The 16,162-nt window shown below is 28.3% G+C and overlaps 1 protein-coding gene across 3 annotated transcripts in view; it reads right to left on the bottom strand.

The window, feature by feature from the left end:
• Positions 1-16,162, bottom strand: part of LOC113552270 (lachesin) — a 114,388-nt gene that overhangs the window by 20,523 nt on the left and 77,703 nt on the right. For all 3 annotated transcript variants that reach the window (XM_026955062.1, XM_026955064.1, XM_026955063.1), the window contains exons 3-4: positions 3,015-3,222; positions 2,348-2,509 (exon numbers count right to left, since the gene is read on the bottom strand). In XM_026955062.1, the coding sequence (XP_026810863.1) occupies positions 2,348-2,509; positions 3,015-3,222 (370 nt within the window). The remainder of the gene's footprint in view (positions 1-2,347; positions 2,510-3,014; positions 3,223-16,162) is intronic.

Raw genomic sequence — 16,162 nt, 5'->3', positions numbered from 1 at the left:
CATCAGTATTTCAAACTACCATATCGAATGTAACTAAATTATCAAGGCTTATACGTATACGGAGTGTCCCATGGAGATCTTACAAATAAAATCACTTGTTGTAATCAATATTTATAAACAATTTCTTTTAAATATAATTCATAGGTACTTGCGCTAAATTTTTTATTATTTAATACCGAAAATAAAAAAAAAACTTAAAAATTGATAAAGAATATTCAAAATAGCCAATTGTGAATCTCAATTAGTAATAAGTTTAATTATTACGTTATGTATTTTAAAAATTATTCGTAAATACACAAACCATTTTTAAACCTAAGAATAAAATAATTCAAAATAAGATGCTGTAAAGTTTAATTTTCAATAAAAATCGTATAATAATGGAATTAGTTTATCGTGCATGTTATACATTCATCTCATATGTGGTTAGCCCGAAAAGCCGTAAAATCCAGTTGGAAATTAAAATATTAATATTTTTTATTAAAAAAAAAGAAAAAAAATCAAACAAGGCGAAGATCTTGAAATACAATCTTATGTTCATTGAAAAATACAAAGACAAAAAGCATTTATTATATTTTAATAAAAGCTATTAATAAACTACAAATATTTTATTTTATTTTGGTTTAATCGATTATACCAGGGATTGCCAACCAGTCGATCGCGAGATCAATTTGAGTCTATTACGACACCTTTTCGCATTTTCTTAAATTTTTGAATTTTTTTCAGAAAACAATTAAAATATTTATTTTTTTGTAAATTTATACGAATATACATATTTGTATATCCCACGAATATGAAAATTGTACTTAGAAAACAGAAATAAATAACTATTAAAAACGAGATTATACACAGCTATAATTGACAAACAACCTTTTTTTATTTTTGCCGATCACGACAACCCAGAAAATCTCGGAGGTCGATCACAAGTCGATTAAAGTTGGCCACCCCTGGATTATACTAATATTAAAGTTCATAAAAAATGGATTCTTCTTATCTATTTTCGAAAATAAATCATGATATTCTAAATATTTTTTATTAAAGTGAGAGTTGTTACTGATATTAGTGTTTAGTTGGTCTTATAAGGATATTTTATTTATTTTTAGAGTAAGAACCAAATAAATTTAGAAAAATGAAATAAACATTTGGTATTATTAATTCTTTCATTCTTTGTGATATTATTACAATATTCCACAGCAACAAATTTTCCCTATATTATTAAAATTGGTTGAGTAAATTCAAATACATTTCTCGATTATGTATTATACATATACGCATAAAAAGGTAGCGGAAGTAAATTACCCCAAAATCGTTCTACCAAGATTTAAAATGAACTACTGATGTAAAGACTCTATACAATAGAACTCTATTCTAGGATAAACCTAGTTGGAAAATACGCTGTATTGTTAATAAATATTTTAAAAACTTTAATATTGGTATTTTAAAAAAATAATACAATTTTCTTTAAAAAAAATAAACGTAGTTATGTTGAAAAAATACATTTTTATAAAATTTAAAATTTAGTATTAAGTGGTTGAAAAAATGCCTTACTGAAAGAATTATATTTTAATTGTATTTTAAAAGTTTATTAAAAACAATTTTATTACAAATAGAGTATTAAGTACATGAACTCATTTAATATGTTGTAGTATTTATAGATATAAATAATAGCATTTCGACGTGTTTTTCTTTTTTATTTACACAAACAAACATGTAGGTAATTCTATACTACCAATTCATCGATTTATCAATGGTCAAGTGGTAAAAATAACTCGAGAGTCATATAAATTTTGTTTTAATTAAAAATAAAATATATGCTCATTTTTATGACATTAAGTGGGTATAAAATATAAGTTTTGTTTTAATCAGAATTAGTTATTGAAATACATATTATGATAATATGATATAACAATTCTCAGATGTTTAAGTTAAAAACATTTAATTATTTTTTAAATGAATAACAGGAACTCATGATAATCAATTTATTATTTTTTATTTGTTAATTTGAAAATATATCTGATTTTTTAATTTCAATTAATTTAATGAAGTAAATAATAAACATCTATTCACTCGGTAAATCGTTATTACAATGTTATGTACTTGTTTTTATTTTTTCAGCGGTACAACAGTAGTTAGATGGCATTTTACTGATACTTTAACGGAATTAACGTTACAAAAACAACTCACGTCTTATGAAAATTTATATCAACATTATTATAATTCTATTCGAATAACAGTAAAATATATTAATGACGACTTAATTTGATTTTGGTCTCAATATCTAACTATGATTTAATTTATTAATTTGCACTAGTATTATTATTGTAAATCAGAAATTATAAATGAAAAATACCTTTTTTTTTTCGATCCGTCGCTATATTAATACCGTCTTCTCTTTTCCAACTTATTTTTGGCGTCGGTGATCCTTCTGCTTTGCACGTAAGGGATAGATTTTGATTTTCCCGGATAGATACTGAAGATGGAGAACTTTCTTCATCAATGATATTTGGTGGCACTGTCATTTAAAATAGATTAAAATTGTACCAAAGAAATAAAATGTAAAAATCAAACAATTGAAACATTGAATTTAACTAAATAAATTATTGAGAGTTTAAAGATGGTCAAACATGACATGGATAATTACATTTATATGACACTAATAATACAATTCTTACATTTCATCACAAGGATTATATAATGTCTACATTTTATATTAGTTGGGTATATTATTATAAATATATCAAAAGTAAATTTTTTTTTATGCTAAATATATTATGCCACAAAATGAATGTGTCCGCATTGTGAATAAAATTCCACGGTATCAAATTGGAATGATTATTTCTCTAAACGGGCAATTTTTCGTTGTTGAAAAAACAGACATTACGAAGTGGCTAGAGAATATTATTATACGTTCTAATTCAATTGAAAGTATATAATAATATTTAATGTAGGAATAATTGTAATAGCGACCGGTGGTATAGTTCCGAGACGGTACATGACACGGTTAAAAGCGTACTCACCGACCACCTGTAAGTATCCAACTTGACTGATCATGGGGTTTGTGTTCACTTGACACATATAATAGCCCCTGTCTTCGGGCTGCGCACCCTTGACATGTAACAGCCACGTTTTTTGACTATCGTACGTGATGCCAAATCGTGGTATTCGGGCTATCACGTGACGATGAATAGTCAAAATCATTTGCCGATCGATGTGGATCCATGCTACCTATAATACAATAATATGTTCGATAAATTTACGGGTAATGGTCGTTAAGAAACAGTTAATTTACAAAGGGTCATTTCCTAAGTATGCTCGTTGATCACGCACAATTTTCATTGAACAATTGATTAATTAAAATAATGATTTTTGGAATTTTTTTAATAGAAGTTTTTATTTTAACTGGACACTTTTCAAGTAAAACAAAAAACATCACGAATTTGAACACAATATGAGCTTTAAGTGTATATTTAAAAATTCCAAAAAATCAGGTTTTAAATAACTGCATCATTGAACAAAAAAAAAAGGTTGGTAAGCAGTCTTACTAAATCATCCTGTACACACACATACATATATATATATATTTATACATCATAAACAGTTTGATCTCGAGTTAGTAATTTAATGTCTCATAAAACACCGCTGCCGAAATAAAATAATAGTATTTTTTTTGCGGGCTATTATACACAATCACTGGTCTACCTTAACTGTACTACAGTCAGGACAGCTAATATTTATGTCTGTACGCGTATATTATGTATACGTCTTTTAGACGGAAATGCAGTACGCGCGGTTATGGATGAGTGGTCGACGACAAAATTGTTGCGGAGACAAACATATTATACAAATATAACGGCGGCGGCACGCGCGCGCATTTAATTTCGTTTATATCTGATCGTATAATATCGTATTATTTTCGGCATCTACTTTTACCTATTTAATATTATGATTTCCACCCGACGGTCGGCCCGGATGCGGATAGGATTTCAATATTGTTGCGAACGGTTAACGGGACGGGACGGCGCAATATCTCGCGGACGTTTAGCCGGGCGTGCGGTGTCTCCGTCTATATATACAGCGGAAAACCCTGGTCATAACGCCATTAATAACGAACGAAAGATGTCCGCGGAAAGCTGCATGCCCCTACAATTTCCGTTAAATGTTACCGTCAAGGACGGAACTTTAACCATTATTGCCAGATGTCTCCTACGGCGGTAGGTATATACGACAACAGAGATGTATGTATATAATAAATGCCGTTTCCGTCTCTCATTTTCTCTCGCGCGCGCACACACGCATACACTCCGTCATCATTTCGCAGAGTCAATTTGCGGCCAGGTTTAATGAACTTTAGAGCTTTCAAACATCATATACACTTAAAGCATTAATAGAGAGTTTTTGCACAACGTCAGTTCGGTTAAATCGTATACGATAATATATATTTATTTGATGAAAAATTTCTTATCGATTACATTGCATAACCGATGACGAGATATCGACTACGATAACGTGTTTGACATGACAAATTATGCAAATTAACTGATTATTAAATAACCACAAGTGCCTATTTTCGAAGCCGGAACACATGCACGCACAGACATATTCGATAAATGCTGTTGACGTAATCATACAATGTTTTTAACCGGCAAAATGAAAAAACTTCTTGGTTTTGGTTTTTCCCTAACCGGTAAACTAAAGATTATGCGTCATCACAATAATATAGTCTATAATTTATATAGGTACTACAGATTATCCTAAATAAGAGTCTATAAAAAAATATTTGTATTTGAAATTTTAAAGTCTATTTACATAGATCAAGTTTGGAATACATCAACCTTTTAAAAAGTGTATTTCTTATAAGAGAAAATCATAATATGTGGTTTATAACTGTTATATTATAACAATTGTTTGCAAATTATTTTCAATCGTGGGTCGATCGCCCCTCTTGACAATTAATGTTAAATTATATGTAGTATATATATATTTTTAGAAAATGAACATAATAATAAATAATAAAAATAAAATTCAAAATTTTAATTTTAAAGACACACAAAACATAATTTTTAATTTTAAAATAATAATACTTTGAATTTTAATATTAATGAGCGCCTTATGATTGGATATTTGACATACTAGTTTTCATATTAAGTTTTATATTTGAAAACACAGTTCTTAAATTTTCTTCAACATTAAATATTTATAATTATTATTTTTTTTACATAACGAATATAAAATACACATATAAGTTGAGATAAGCGGAATTAATCGATATTGCTTGTTTTGATATATAGCTCTAGATATTTGAATTGAATGGGAATACAAGATATTGATTATTCAAATTAGTTAGCCCAATTAATTCCTCACTGGTTTTTAAATTTAAATTTTGATTTATTTCTTCAGTAGTAAAATATAATTAATATTTTACCCATTTCAATATTTATAATTATTTCAATAATTATTTTTATTTTTTTTTTTGAGAATTATTGAAACCGTGTATAAAAACTTATTCGAAAATTGGTTAAATTTACTTTTATAACTAATTTGTTCTATTCGATTAATATCCATATGATTTTGGCTAAAATTCTAATAATTATTACGAAATAATTTCAAAAGATTATTATTGGTTTCTGAAAGACCAAAGAAAAATTATATAAAGCATTTTTTTTATTTTTTTTGAACCTAAAATTAATTTTGAACCACTTAAAAAATATTAAATTTTATTAAAAAACTAAAGATACTTAATTTTTAGATGTCGTTTCATCTTATGGTTTCATACTCTTAGAACCTTATATTGTGAAATAAATAACCCATTCAGGACGATGCTCACATTGTTCATCTAAAAAGAAAGTAAATCAGGACTCGTTGTACTTATATTTACATAAAGTCATTTTGGTATTTATGGTCTTCTTTATTGTTTTGTTCTATTAATATTTTGTTATTGATTTTCAAGTATGTCAAAGTTGCTGATAACCTATGAACTTTAATTGCAATAAAAATATCATTATAAGTTGAAAGTATTTCTGGTTTAAATTTACCGATACAAATTATGTAGTTACATAGATTAACAGAAATATAATTTTATAATATAATGTATGATAATATAATCAACAGTTATAAGATTTTAAAATGTTAATTAAGTGATACCAAACATTAGCAATTGTCATTTTTAATAATTATCAGTAGTATACCTATCGGAATAAAGATAAATTATATTCGAATATGGTGTATTTATATTTATATTTATAAAAGTAATTATTCGATAATTTTCAAGATAATATTAGAAAACACGGCCCAGTTTTGAAAAAAAAAAAAATAATATATACGTTATTTGTATTATTTAGTGTCGGATCTTTTCGACGATCCAATAAAAAAAATTGCGACCAATTTATTGAGCACCTTTGATAAACATATTAAAATATTAAACTACTGTTTATAAACATTAAATCGATTGTAAGTCACTATCAAATTTTATTACCACTTATTAACTTAATACAAATTCGATTTTTATTTCGCCCGTATCTTAAGGAAGTGCATAATAATAACATACTCTTATAGACTATGTCACCGAAAAACATATGGGTCAAGTCTGCGGAGCGTAAATTTATACTGTACACATTGTGACCGATTACTGTACGCATTGTTGCAGCTCAATTGAAACTCTACCCGGCGGCGGTTTAATAACCCCGGGGCACGAGGCATGTAAGGGTAAATAATAATGACGGAGAAAAAAATCACCAGCCAATACGTTGCAAGCTTTTTTTCTTCTTTTTTTTTTGAAAACTTCTTGTAAAATAAAATGAAAGGGAAAGAAAAAGGAATGAAAGTGTCTCGGGATGCGACTGGGGTAATTTGAAAAGGTTAACGGTGGGGACGGATGGGGCGCGGTGGTGGATATGGATCGAGGGAAAATACCAACAGAAACATGTGTGAAGAATAAAATATATGTACAAGAAAATACGGTCTAAGCCATATTTAATAGAGTGCGATGGAGCGGGCGGAGACCGATCCGCAGAGACAGATTGACAGATGCATGTCGATTCTGTATAGGTATAGCGACAATATTATTTTCGCGCGTATAATCATTATTTATATAAGCTACCGCAAATCCGCGTTTATGCGTACGTGTTGTGAAAATAAGAAAAATATGAAAATAATAGCGAGAGGAGGATATCGGTGTATACATATATATTATTATCATTATATACCTAATACACACACACACACATATATATATATATACATATAATATAAGACGTATTATAAACGTATATAATATACTGCTCATTTGACACGAAAAATGCGGCTCCCGGTCGCTCTGGCGGCGGGTTTATGTTGTATTGGGTATTTGTTACACTATTTTTTCGTCGTAGATTAGGTGGGCTATAATATTATATGATATTATGATGTATACGATATAGGAAATGTCAAATATCCGATTTCGGGATCCACCGCCGCCGCACTACCGCCTACGCGTAATGCCGCGCAAACGTGGTCGCGGGTGGAAAGTGTCTTGTCGAAATTTAAAATGGCCCGTAAACGAATACGACCTGTCGGTTTATTTGTCGTACACGAACGCCGCCGCCGCAGAAAAATATTACCAGATCGTCGGCGAACGCGCGCCGTCAAACGCATACGTTCGGATAAAAGTCCATTTTACCCCACAAATCCTCACGGGTTCTCCATATTCATGAATAATATAACATACAAGCTGCGGGACTTGGCAATCGTAGCGTATTTCACCCTGCGCATATATACCTATTTGTCACGACGTTAAAATACCACGTGACGTGGTCGATTCCGGTATATTCGGAAAATCAACATTTTATATTTTAAAATGTTGATTTTTTGTCTTTTAAAATACAACACCTTATTACGTTATTCCGTTTTGTGCCTTCAAATACTTTAAGAGGACGTAGTGCCCGCATCGGTTTCAAAAAGATCATAACTCACTTAAAAATAACAAAATCAATAAAAGGCTACGTGGGACCCTGTGCAATAATCTCACCATTAAATTTTATAATAGGTCGGTTCACTCTAATTGTCGAAACTGACAGCACAGTATTGAAACTGGTGAACGAAAATTTGCCATGTCGCACGTGTGTAGGAAGATGAAAAAACTTGCGGGTTGTACGTCCTCTTAAGCGATTATACCTAAATTCTGGTCGAATTAGCACGGGATGGTGTCCGGTAACCCCTCGTGAAACATACGTGTGTTTTTCGATCGTATATTATAGTAAATTATTATTATAATTATTTCAAAACTCACAAGCATCTCTGTCGACACCGTCTACTTTAAATACATTCAATATTGCACTATATGACGTATATTATGTATTTTTATATTTTATGACGATTGGTGATATACAATTCCTTGTAATATTATTTTAACTATATGGAAAATATAAATTCACCACTATCGAGAATTAAGTTGATAATTATTATTATCGATCGTTCAATAAATATTAACTCAAACACGCATTATGCATATATTTAGAAAGAAATATGACCTAACGAGCTTAAAACGGTTAAACAGATTTCCGAATTATCGCTGATAAATTCTTAAACACCGAGATAAGTTGTGTAACAATAATATCATACTCAAATACACGGTATGCGATTACGCGTTTCGTTTCAATGCATCAACTCAATCATGTATGCATATTATATTTAGAAATAATTAATATGTCTCAAAAAGTTTTCAATGTTTAAACGGATTTCAAAATAGCTGCTGATAGATTCATCAACACCAAAACACCGAGATGAGACGCATAACAATAATACTATGCATAGTATAATATGATGCATGCCCAAATATGTGATACGTGATTATTCGGTTTGTTCCCAATGCATCAGCCATCTCTTAAACAGCTTATACCCAAATCAAAACATCCGAATAGATAAGTACAATCTGTATTAATCGAATAGAAATTTGCATTTGTTTAATATTATTATTATGCGTAATAATGAACTATCAAACTAGTGCATACAGACACACTGTGTTATCAGACTTCCACGATGCCATTGTTTTCGACTTTTACCGTATTATCTAAATGTATCTACAAAAGGGTCAAAGTTAAGTTTCAGAGATAATACCGATGGGTGATGCGGTGGTCGTGAAAACGGTGGTTGAACAACTCTTTCATGTCAAAATGAGACGCTATAATACGTTTGTATACACAAATAATTTATTAGTGATACAGGTGTTTATTTCGCGAGAGTCATTTAGAAGTAATGAGACAAAAATAACTCATTAACCAAATTCAAATTTTTTGTATTTTTTTTTTTTTTAGTAAAAAAGTCAGTAGCAGCTGGAAACCATTATATTATTGTAATTTGTTTATTAGACTTCAAGTCCAAGAGTATGTCAATACGATGTACAATATTATTAGCCATTACAATCAATTTATTATATCATAATTGGATTTTTGAATAATGGATGAACAACTTTTTTTCAGTTATTGAAAATATAACCCTCCAATAAATTCAAAAAGAAAAAAAAAAGGCTAATCAAAATTACGACATATTTCGAGTAAACGGTTATAATAAAATATGTATGCCAAACTGTTGTATAAACTGTAAATTCAGTATAATATTACCATTGAATGGGCCATCCAAAAACTAACTAAATCTCCGTTAATTACACATTAATTGTATATACAATACAATTAAATCAAAAACTAGAAGATCTAACTTAACTCACAATTTTATCTCGATAATATCATTATTCATTAATACATATTAAATATGATACTTTTTAGATAATTTCATTGTAAATTTGCTTTAAAAATGTCTTACTTTACTATTTAACTTTAAAATTTTGAATTTACCAAAATAAAATGTATACATATCAATAGTTTAATACACTGTTTTAGTGAAATCCACTATTTTTAAGTTCATTTAATGTTATCGAAATACATTTTAAGGGTAGCTTATTAGGTACTTTTAATTATATTGAATGATACTGACTATAGGTATAATATATCGTTTGATGTTGACGTGTTTTCGTTGACCTATTTTTTTTTTTTATAAAGCTTATTAATTAATGATTATTTTATTAAATGTAGTCAAATAATTTAATTTACATTTTTGTAATTATAATATTATAATAGAATATTGTGTGTAGTTTGCTTATAGTTATTGAAATTATAGTGCAAAGTACAATTAATATAAATAATTCAAAATAGAGTATTAAGTTATAAGGAACCATACAAATTTTAATATTATTGCAATCGTACACTAAACATTATCGATTATGAAACCATTGAATTATTGACACATCAATGTAAATAAAATATCAACTAAATTGTTTCAAGTTTTTAGTTTATTGTATTTGGTTCTAAAAAAATAGCACGTTTAATAATACGAATTATACAGACATACATATTTGTAATGATTTTTACTTTTATTATTTACTTCAATTATGATCCTTATTTGCAAAAAAAAAACAAATTATTAAAGGATTATTCAACATCATTTGTAACATGCATTATTTATTTTAAGGAAACAGAACCGCATTATTCTACAAATCATAAATAGGTGAAACATTACATTAAAATATTAAATGAGGTTCAAGTTGAATATGTATAATATATAGGTACATTATACATTGCAAGTATAATATTAAAAGATTTTTTTTATTTGTTTTATATCGATACACTAGACGTAAATAAAATGGTCATTGTTTAAAAAAGGCTACTTACACTACTTTGTTGAAAATATGAATACAATTTTTCAATGTATGTCACTGGGTTCAGAAACATAGTAACTAGTTGAAACTTTGAAAATTCAACTGATCACAAAATCTTAAAAACATAACTTTATTTACCACAAAAATTAATCTTATAATTTGTAAAATATAAACTTATAATGTTTACACTTATTATTTTAGAAAATAAAGTATTTAATAGGTATATTTTATATTGTCAAACATGCTTATTAACTATACCGTGTTATGATTATTTCATAGATGTTTTATACTTGATTATTATTATCGTACTATTAAATATATTCACGAAGTATGCAAAATGTGCTAATTATACTTCATGCCAAGAGTCATAAATAATTTTAATATACTTACGAGGGAACCAAGTAAGCATTACTATTTCAATTTTTTTTTTAAATAGGTATGCAAACAGTGTTGAATCAAAAATACAAATAAATAGTCTACCAAAATATCGTATTGATTTAACAGTTATAGTATTTCATTTTTACGAATAGCTATTATATAACAAGACAAATGCCTCCTATTGCTTTGCTAGATTAGCATGTTAAATTAATATTGGTTACAAGTGTACACTAAATTATTTTCTGAAAGTTTTGCCAGCTTGTGTGTCGTAAATATAATATGTTCCAAGATGTATAGGTTATTTCCGTCTCTTTAGTATAATTATATTATTTTATTTATACGGTTTAGTCTAATAAAAGATCGTCTATAGGAAACCATTATGCAATTTCGCAGTATAAGAAAACATTAGATATTGTAATATCATAGTTATTAGGTTATATATAAATTATTTGATTTTTTATTTGAAAAATCAATCGTGACATTTATTGAATAAAACTCAAGGTTAATTCACCACATATTATGATGATTCAACTAACATGATCGGTTTCATTCATCTATTTGACGTTACAAACTTTTTTTTTATAAACATCCTTTTTTGTATTTCCTTTAGCAAAATAATATGATTCCTTGAATGTTTTAATTATAAACGTACTAAGTATTTATTTATATGTCAATTTTATAAATTGAAATAGATATAATCATGAATGACAGGAACATATACCAGTAAAATGTTTAATTTACTATATTATTTTATATTTGGATAAATTGTTTTGATAGCTAACTGATTAATAATTTTCCAGTCCTGCCTAAATGTATGCAATTTAATTGAAAAATGTATTTATTAACACATAAATAAACTGTAAAAATCATTTATTACTTAGTCAACAAGTACGAACTATATTAATACATCATAAAGTAGATTTTCATATTCGTACTTATTAATACAAATATTAAAGTAATTATATAATTAAATAAAGGTAAGAAAAATGATAATGAACTTATTATTAATGTTCAAAAAATCCATAAATATCAAATGTAATAATGATAAAAAAAATGTGTTTTTAATCGCTTTGACTTAATGAAAAAACGTTAAATCGGTATGAACCAAACAGGTATTAAACACTAAAAGACCAATGGAAAATAATCAAATTCACTAAACATTATGGCAGCGGTTCCCAAACTGTGCACCGCAGTGCCCCTAGGGCACTGCGAACACTTTTTAAGGGCACCGTGGTCTACGTAAAATTGGTTATCAATGAGTAATTTTTTTGTTCTGTCTTTCGTGTTATTCGCAGCAGGGCACCGTGGCTAAATTTGGTCCAAATAAAAGGCACAGCGGAAAAATAAGTTTGGGAACCGCTGCATTATGGTGTTTATATGAAATGTTACATAATTTTAAAAATAATAAAATATATTGATAGATAGGTGCTACCTTGACAAGAATGGTAAATGTATATTACTCCAGCAAACGGAACTCTGGTATAATTTAAATACATGAGTTATAAATCAGAAATCTACCGGTGTGTCTGTCAGTACCTACCCAGTATGCAGTTATGAAATATCATCTTATCTAATACTTATTGAATCGTTTATATATTTATTCATTATTATAAATTTACATTTTTTTAAATACAGATAGTCTGTACAATTTTTCATTAATATAAACGAACATTTTGAAATATCAATAGAGTTCAAGTATATCGATAAAAATAAATAATATTTAAATGTAATTCATTTAAAGCGAAACATGTGATTTTCATGCATTCCTTATATTGAGCGAAAGTATTAATTATATGATAGTTTCGATAATTGGGCTGGCACATATAGGTACCCCAAAACAATTTTTTTACTATTTGGCACTCATCAAAACTTTAAAGATGATTAATTGACGAATCGTTCTAAATTCTATGTTTATACATAACAATTCTTATAAAAAATATTTTATTTTTGAAAATGAAACAACTAAAAACTTAGAACATCATAACTTATAAAAATAATTAAAAATATATTATTACTTTTATCATTTTCTTTTTTTTATGTCAATATAAAATTAACTATACGTTCAAATATATTTTCAAGAACGTTAATATATCTACTTGATGTTATAATGGCTTTTTACTGTTAAACTAATTACCGTCTATATTCTATAAATTAATTATGTACCAAATAGATTATTCTTTTAAGATTATCATATTATGTCTTATATATCAGGTAGGTATATACTTATACATAAGAAAATTGAATATGATTTTATTATTGCAATATAAACGAATACATAAATTATAAATACAAAATGATCTATTTTTATAACATTATTTTAATGTTTGTTATTTATGAAATGCAAGATTACTTAAGTATTGTTTAATGTCAATATAATACCAGGTGTTTAATAAGTTTGGAACCTCTTAATCACCGTATACATATTTTGATACTTACATGTGATAATAACAGATAACACTGCAGTACATTTATAATGTAAAATATTTAATGACTTTATTAATTAGGTACATCATATTGTTGTTTATCATCAGTTCCGATTATTTTAATAGCCGTTTCCAAACATATTTAACACCAGGATTATTGATTTCTATAAGATTCAAAGAATGTTAGTCAGAAATAATCAAAGTGTTCACAAAAATATGCTCTCAAATGTAGATTTATTGCTATTTACAAACGACAATAAATAGCATTGATTAAATATATAGGTATATTCATTTAAATATGTCTATTAATCTATGTAAATAGTAAGTAACCGTTTAGGTATCTAATAGGTATAACATAGTTGCGATTTGTCACGATCGCGATGTTTGAATCATTTATTAGTATAACGTGAGATTTGATTTAATAAAATAAAAATGTTTTATTTAGTTTGTAGATTAAATTTTTGATTTAAATTAAACAATATTTAAACTGAACTCATAACTACACGTAATTCAGTTTACTCGGTTTAAATGCTCATCATCGCCGTTATAATAATCAAATCCTCTACTAATTCATTGAAACGATGATGCAGATAATTTTAAATTAACTTTAAAAAGTAAAAAGATGTATCTAATCACATAAAACATTTTTTTTTCTTGCTTTCCACCGCCAGCAACAGTATAGGGTTTCAATTAATTTCTGGACAGTATCGTGGTGTTTTTCTCTTTGTTCGACGTTTAATCACCGGGTCCAATCGTTTCTAAAAGCTTTTTGAGCAATAAATGTATCTAAGACATTGCGAGAAAAGAGCTATGGTAATGACGTGGTGATTAAAACCCGCACCATTACAGACACGGTTTTCGACTTAAAGTTCTTTACTGTTAAGTTTTGTCCAATGGACTTGATTAACAATCCTTGTTCTTTGAAGTATCATATTTTTTAAAAACTAAAATCTAGTTTATTTGTTATTCAAACTTTTTAGATATATTACGAATGAGTTTTATTGCTTGCTATGTTATGTTATTTATAGTTATAGATATTTAGATATTAAAATCAAGAAGTCTTTTTAAAAATATTGTTAATAACCGTATTACAAGAATGTTAGTACCTGCCGTTGAATGTTTGGATATGTCCATAATAGTCATATTCTATCTAAATAAAAATATGACCAAATATTGTTGAAAAATGCAGGTATAAAATGTTTGTTTATAACGGTTTGATGGGTATAATAGTAACGAAAAAAAAATAGATAGGTAGAAATTATAATAAATTGATTGGTCGTGAAAGTGTTAATGCAATACCTATTGTGCATAGTACGCTGTGATGTATTTTATTTTTTTTATTTTTACTGTATAAATCAATATTAAACAAACAATGCATTTAATTTATTTTAAGCTAATCTGTAATTAACTTATAAATCGTGATATAATTTTCTACACGCAAATAATAAAATAATGTTGCGTTGGTTCTAATGTATCATACGTCTATGACGTGGTAGGAAAATGTATCAGTGTATACAATTAACATTAAACGTATAGCGCAGAAATAATACTAATGTGTAAATGAGTATGGTGTATATCGGTGTCTATGAAAATATTTAATAAAATAAAATTAAACAATATGTAAAAATATAATTCGGAGGGCTTCGGACATAGAAATTATTACTACTTGCCAACGTTTTTTTTTAATTTTAAATTAAAACCAATGCCTTAGACCTGTAGACTATCATGTATCTATGTCGAAACGTCTTTTACATAGGTAAGTCACAATACAACAATCTATCGTGTAATGAAGTCAATTAAGCCCAATGAAAGGGTATTAATATTTTAAAAGCATTTTTAGGTCATTGGATTTGAAAAACGATCAAGCATAGTGGAGATTACATTATCGAATCGACAGGGATTTAAGTGAATACCGGTTCGCTCAATATTAATCATTCATTATTTCGTTTTTTATTCGTTTTTCTAGAAACTACATGGTGAAATGAAGCGAAATTCGAAAGACGACCTCTCCAAATTAAATCTAGTGAGTATTAGATTTCCAATCTACAGACGTGCAGTCGCGTTAAAGTTTTAGATTGTTTTTATCCTCTCTCGGAAGTGTTAAAAATAAAAAAAACCCTTCATATAAAAAACATAAAACGCACACGTCGACGCCAGTGCGATACAACTACGTTCCTGCAGGAACCGACGAGAATTCGTAAGGATGAGGAAAACCCTCGAACTTCGCCAACGTTTTAACAAAAACACCACAGGACTTCGATGTCCGTACGACTTCACACACGATCACGATATCATGCAATACTGTGTATACACATTATTATGTTTTTATACGCAGACACGCGTGACGCGTATGCGTCGGACGAATGATATCTGGCGAGTGATATAAATTTTAGCAGGATCGCGTGGTCATTAATACGTGGGGTGACACGTGACAAACGATTCTACGCCGTCCGTGGGTCGCTGATAGTCCCTCGGGCCGTGTATATTTGTGTGTGTGCGTGAGCAGTAACAGTGTATACGTTTAATAACCAGAAAGTGCGGTCAATGATTTACACGGCAATTTGGCCGGAGACTCAGCTGGGCCGATTTTCGGTAAATCGTTTAGGATTGCGCCTGGACGAGTGGTTTTAAGTTTTAAATTTGTTCGCCAAAACCTTTCCGACGATGTGTACCTACCTAT

Source organism: Rhopalosiphum maidis, chromosome 2, assembly GCF_003676215.2.
Source record: "Rhopalosiphum maidis isolate BTI-1 chromosome 2, ASM367621v3, whole genome shotgun sequence".
Lineage (NCBI taxonomy): Eukaryota > Metazoa > Arthropoda > Insecta > Hemiptera > Aphididae > Rhopalosiphum > Rhopalosiphum maidis.
The sequence above is the reverse complement of the archived record's forward strand: the minus strand, read 5'-3'. Positions and strand labels throughout refer to the sequence as shown.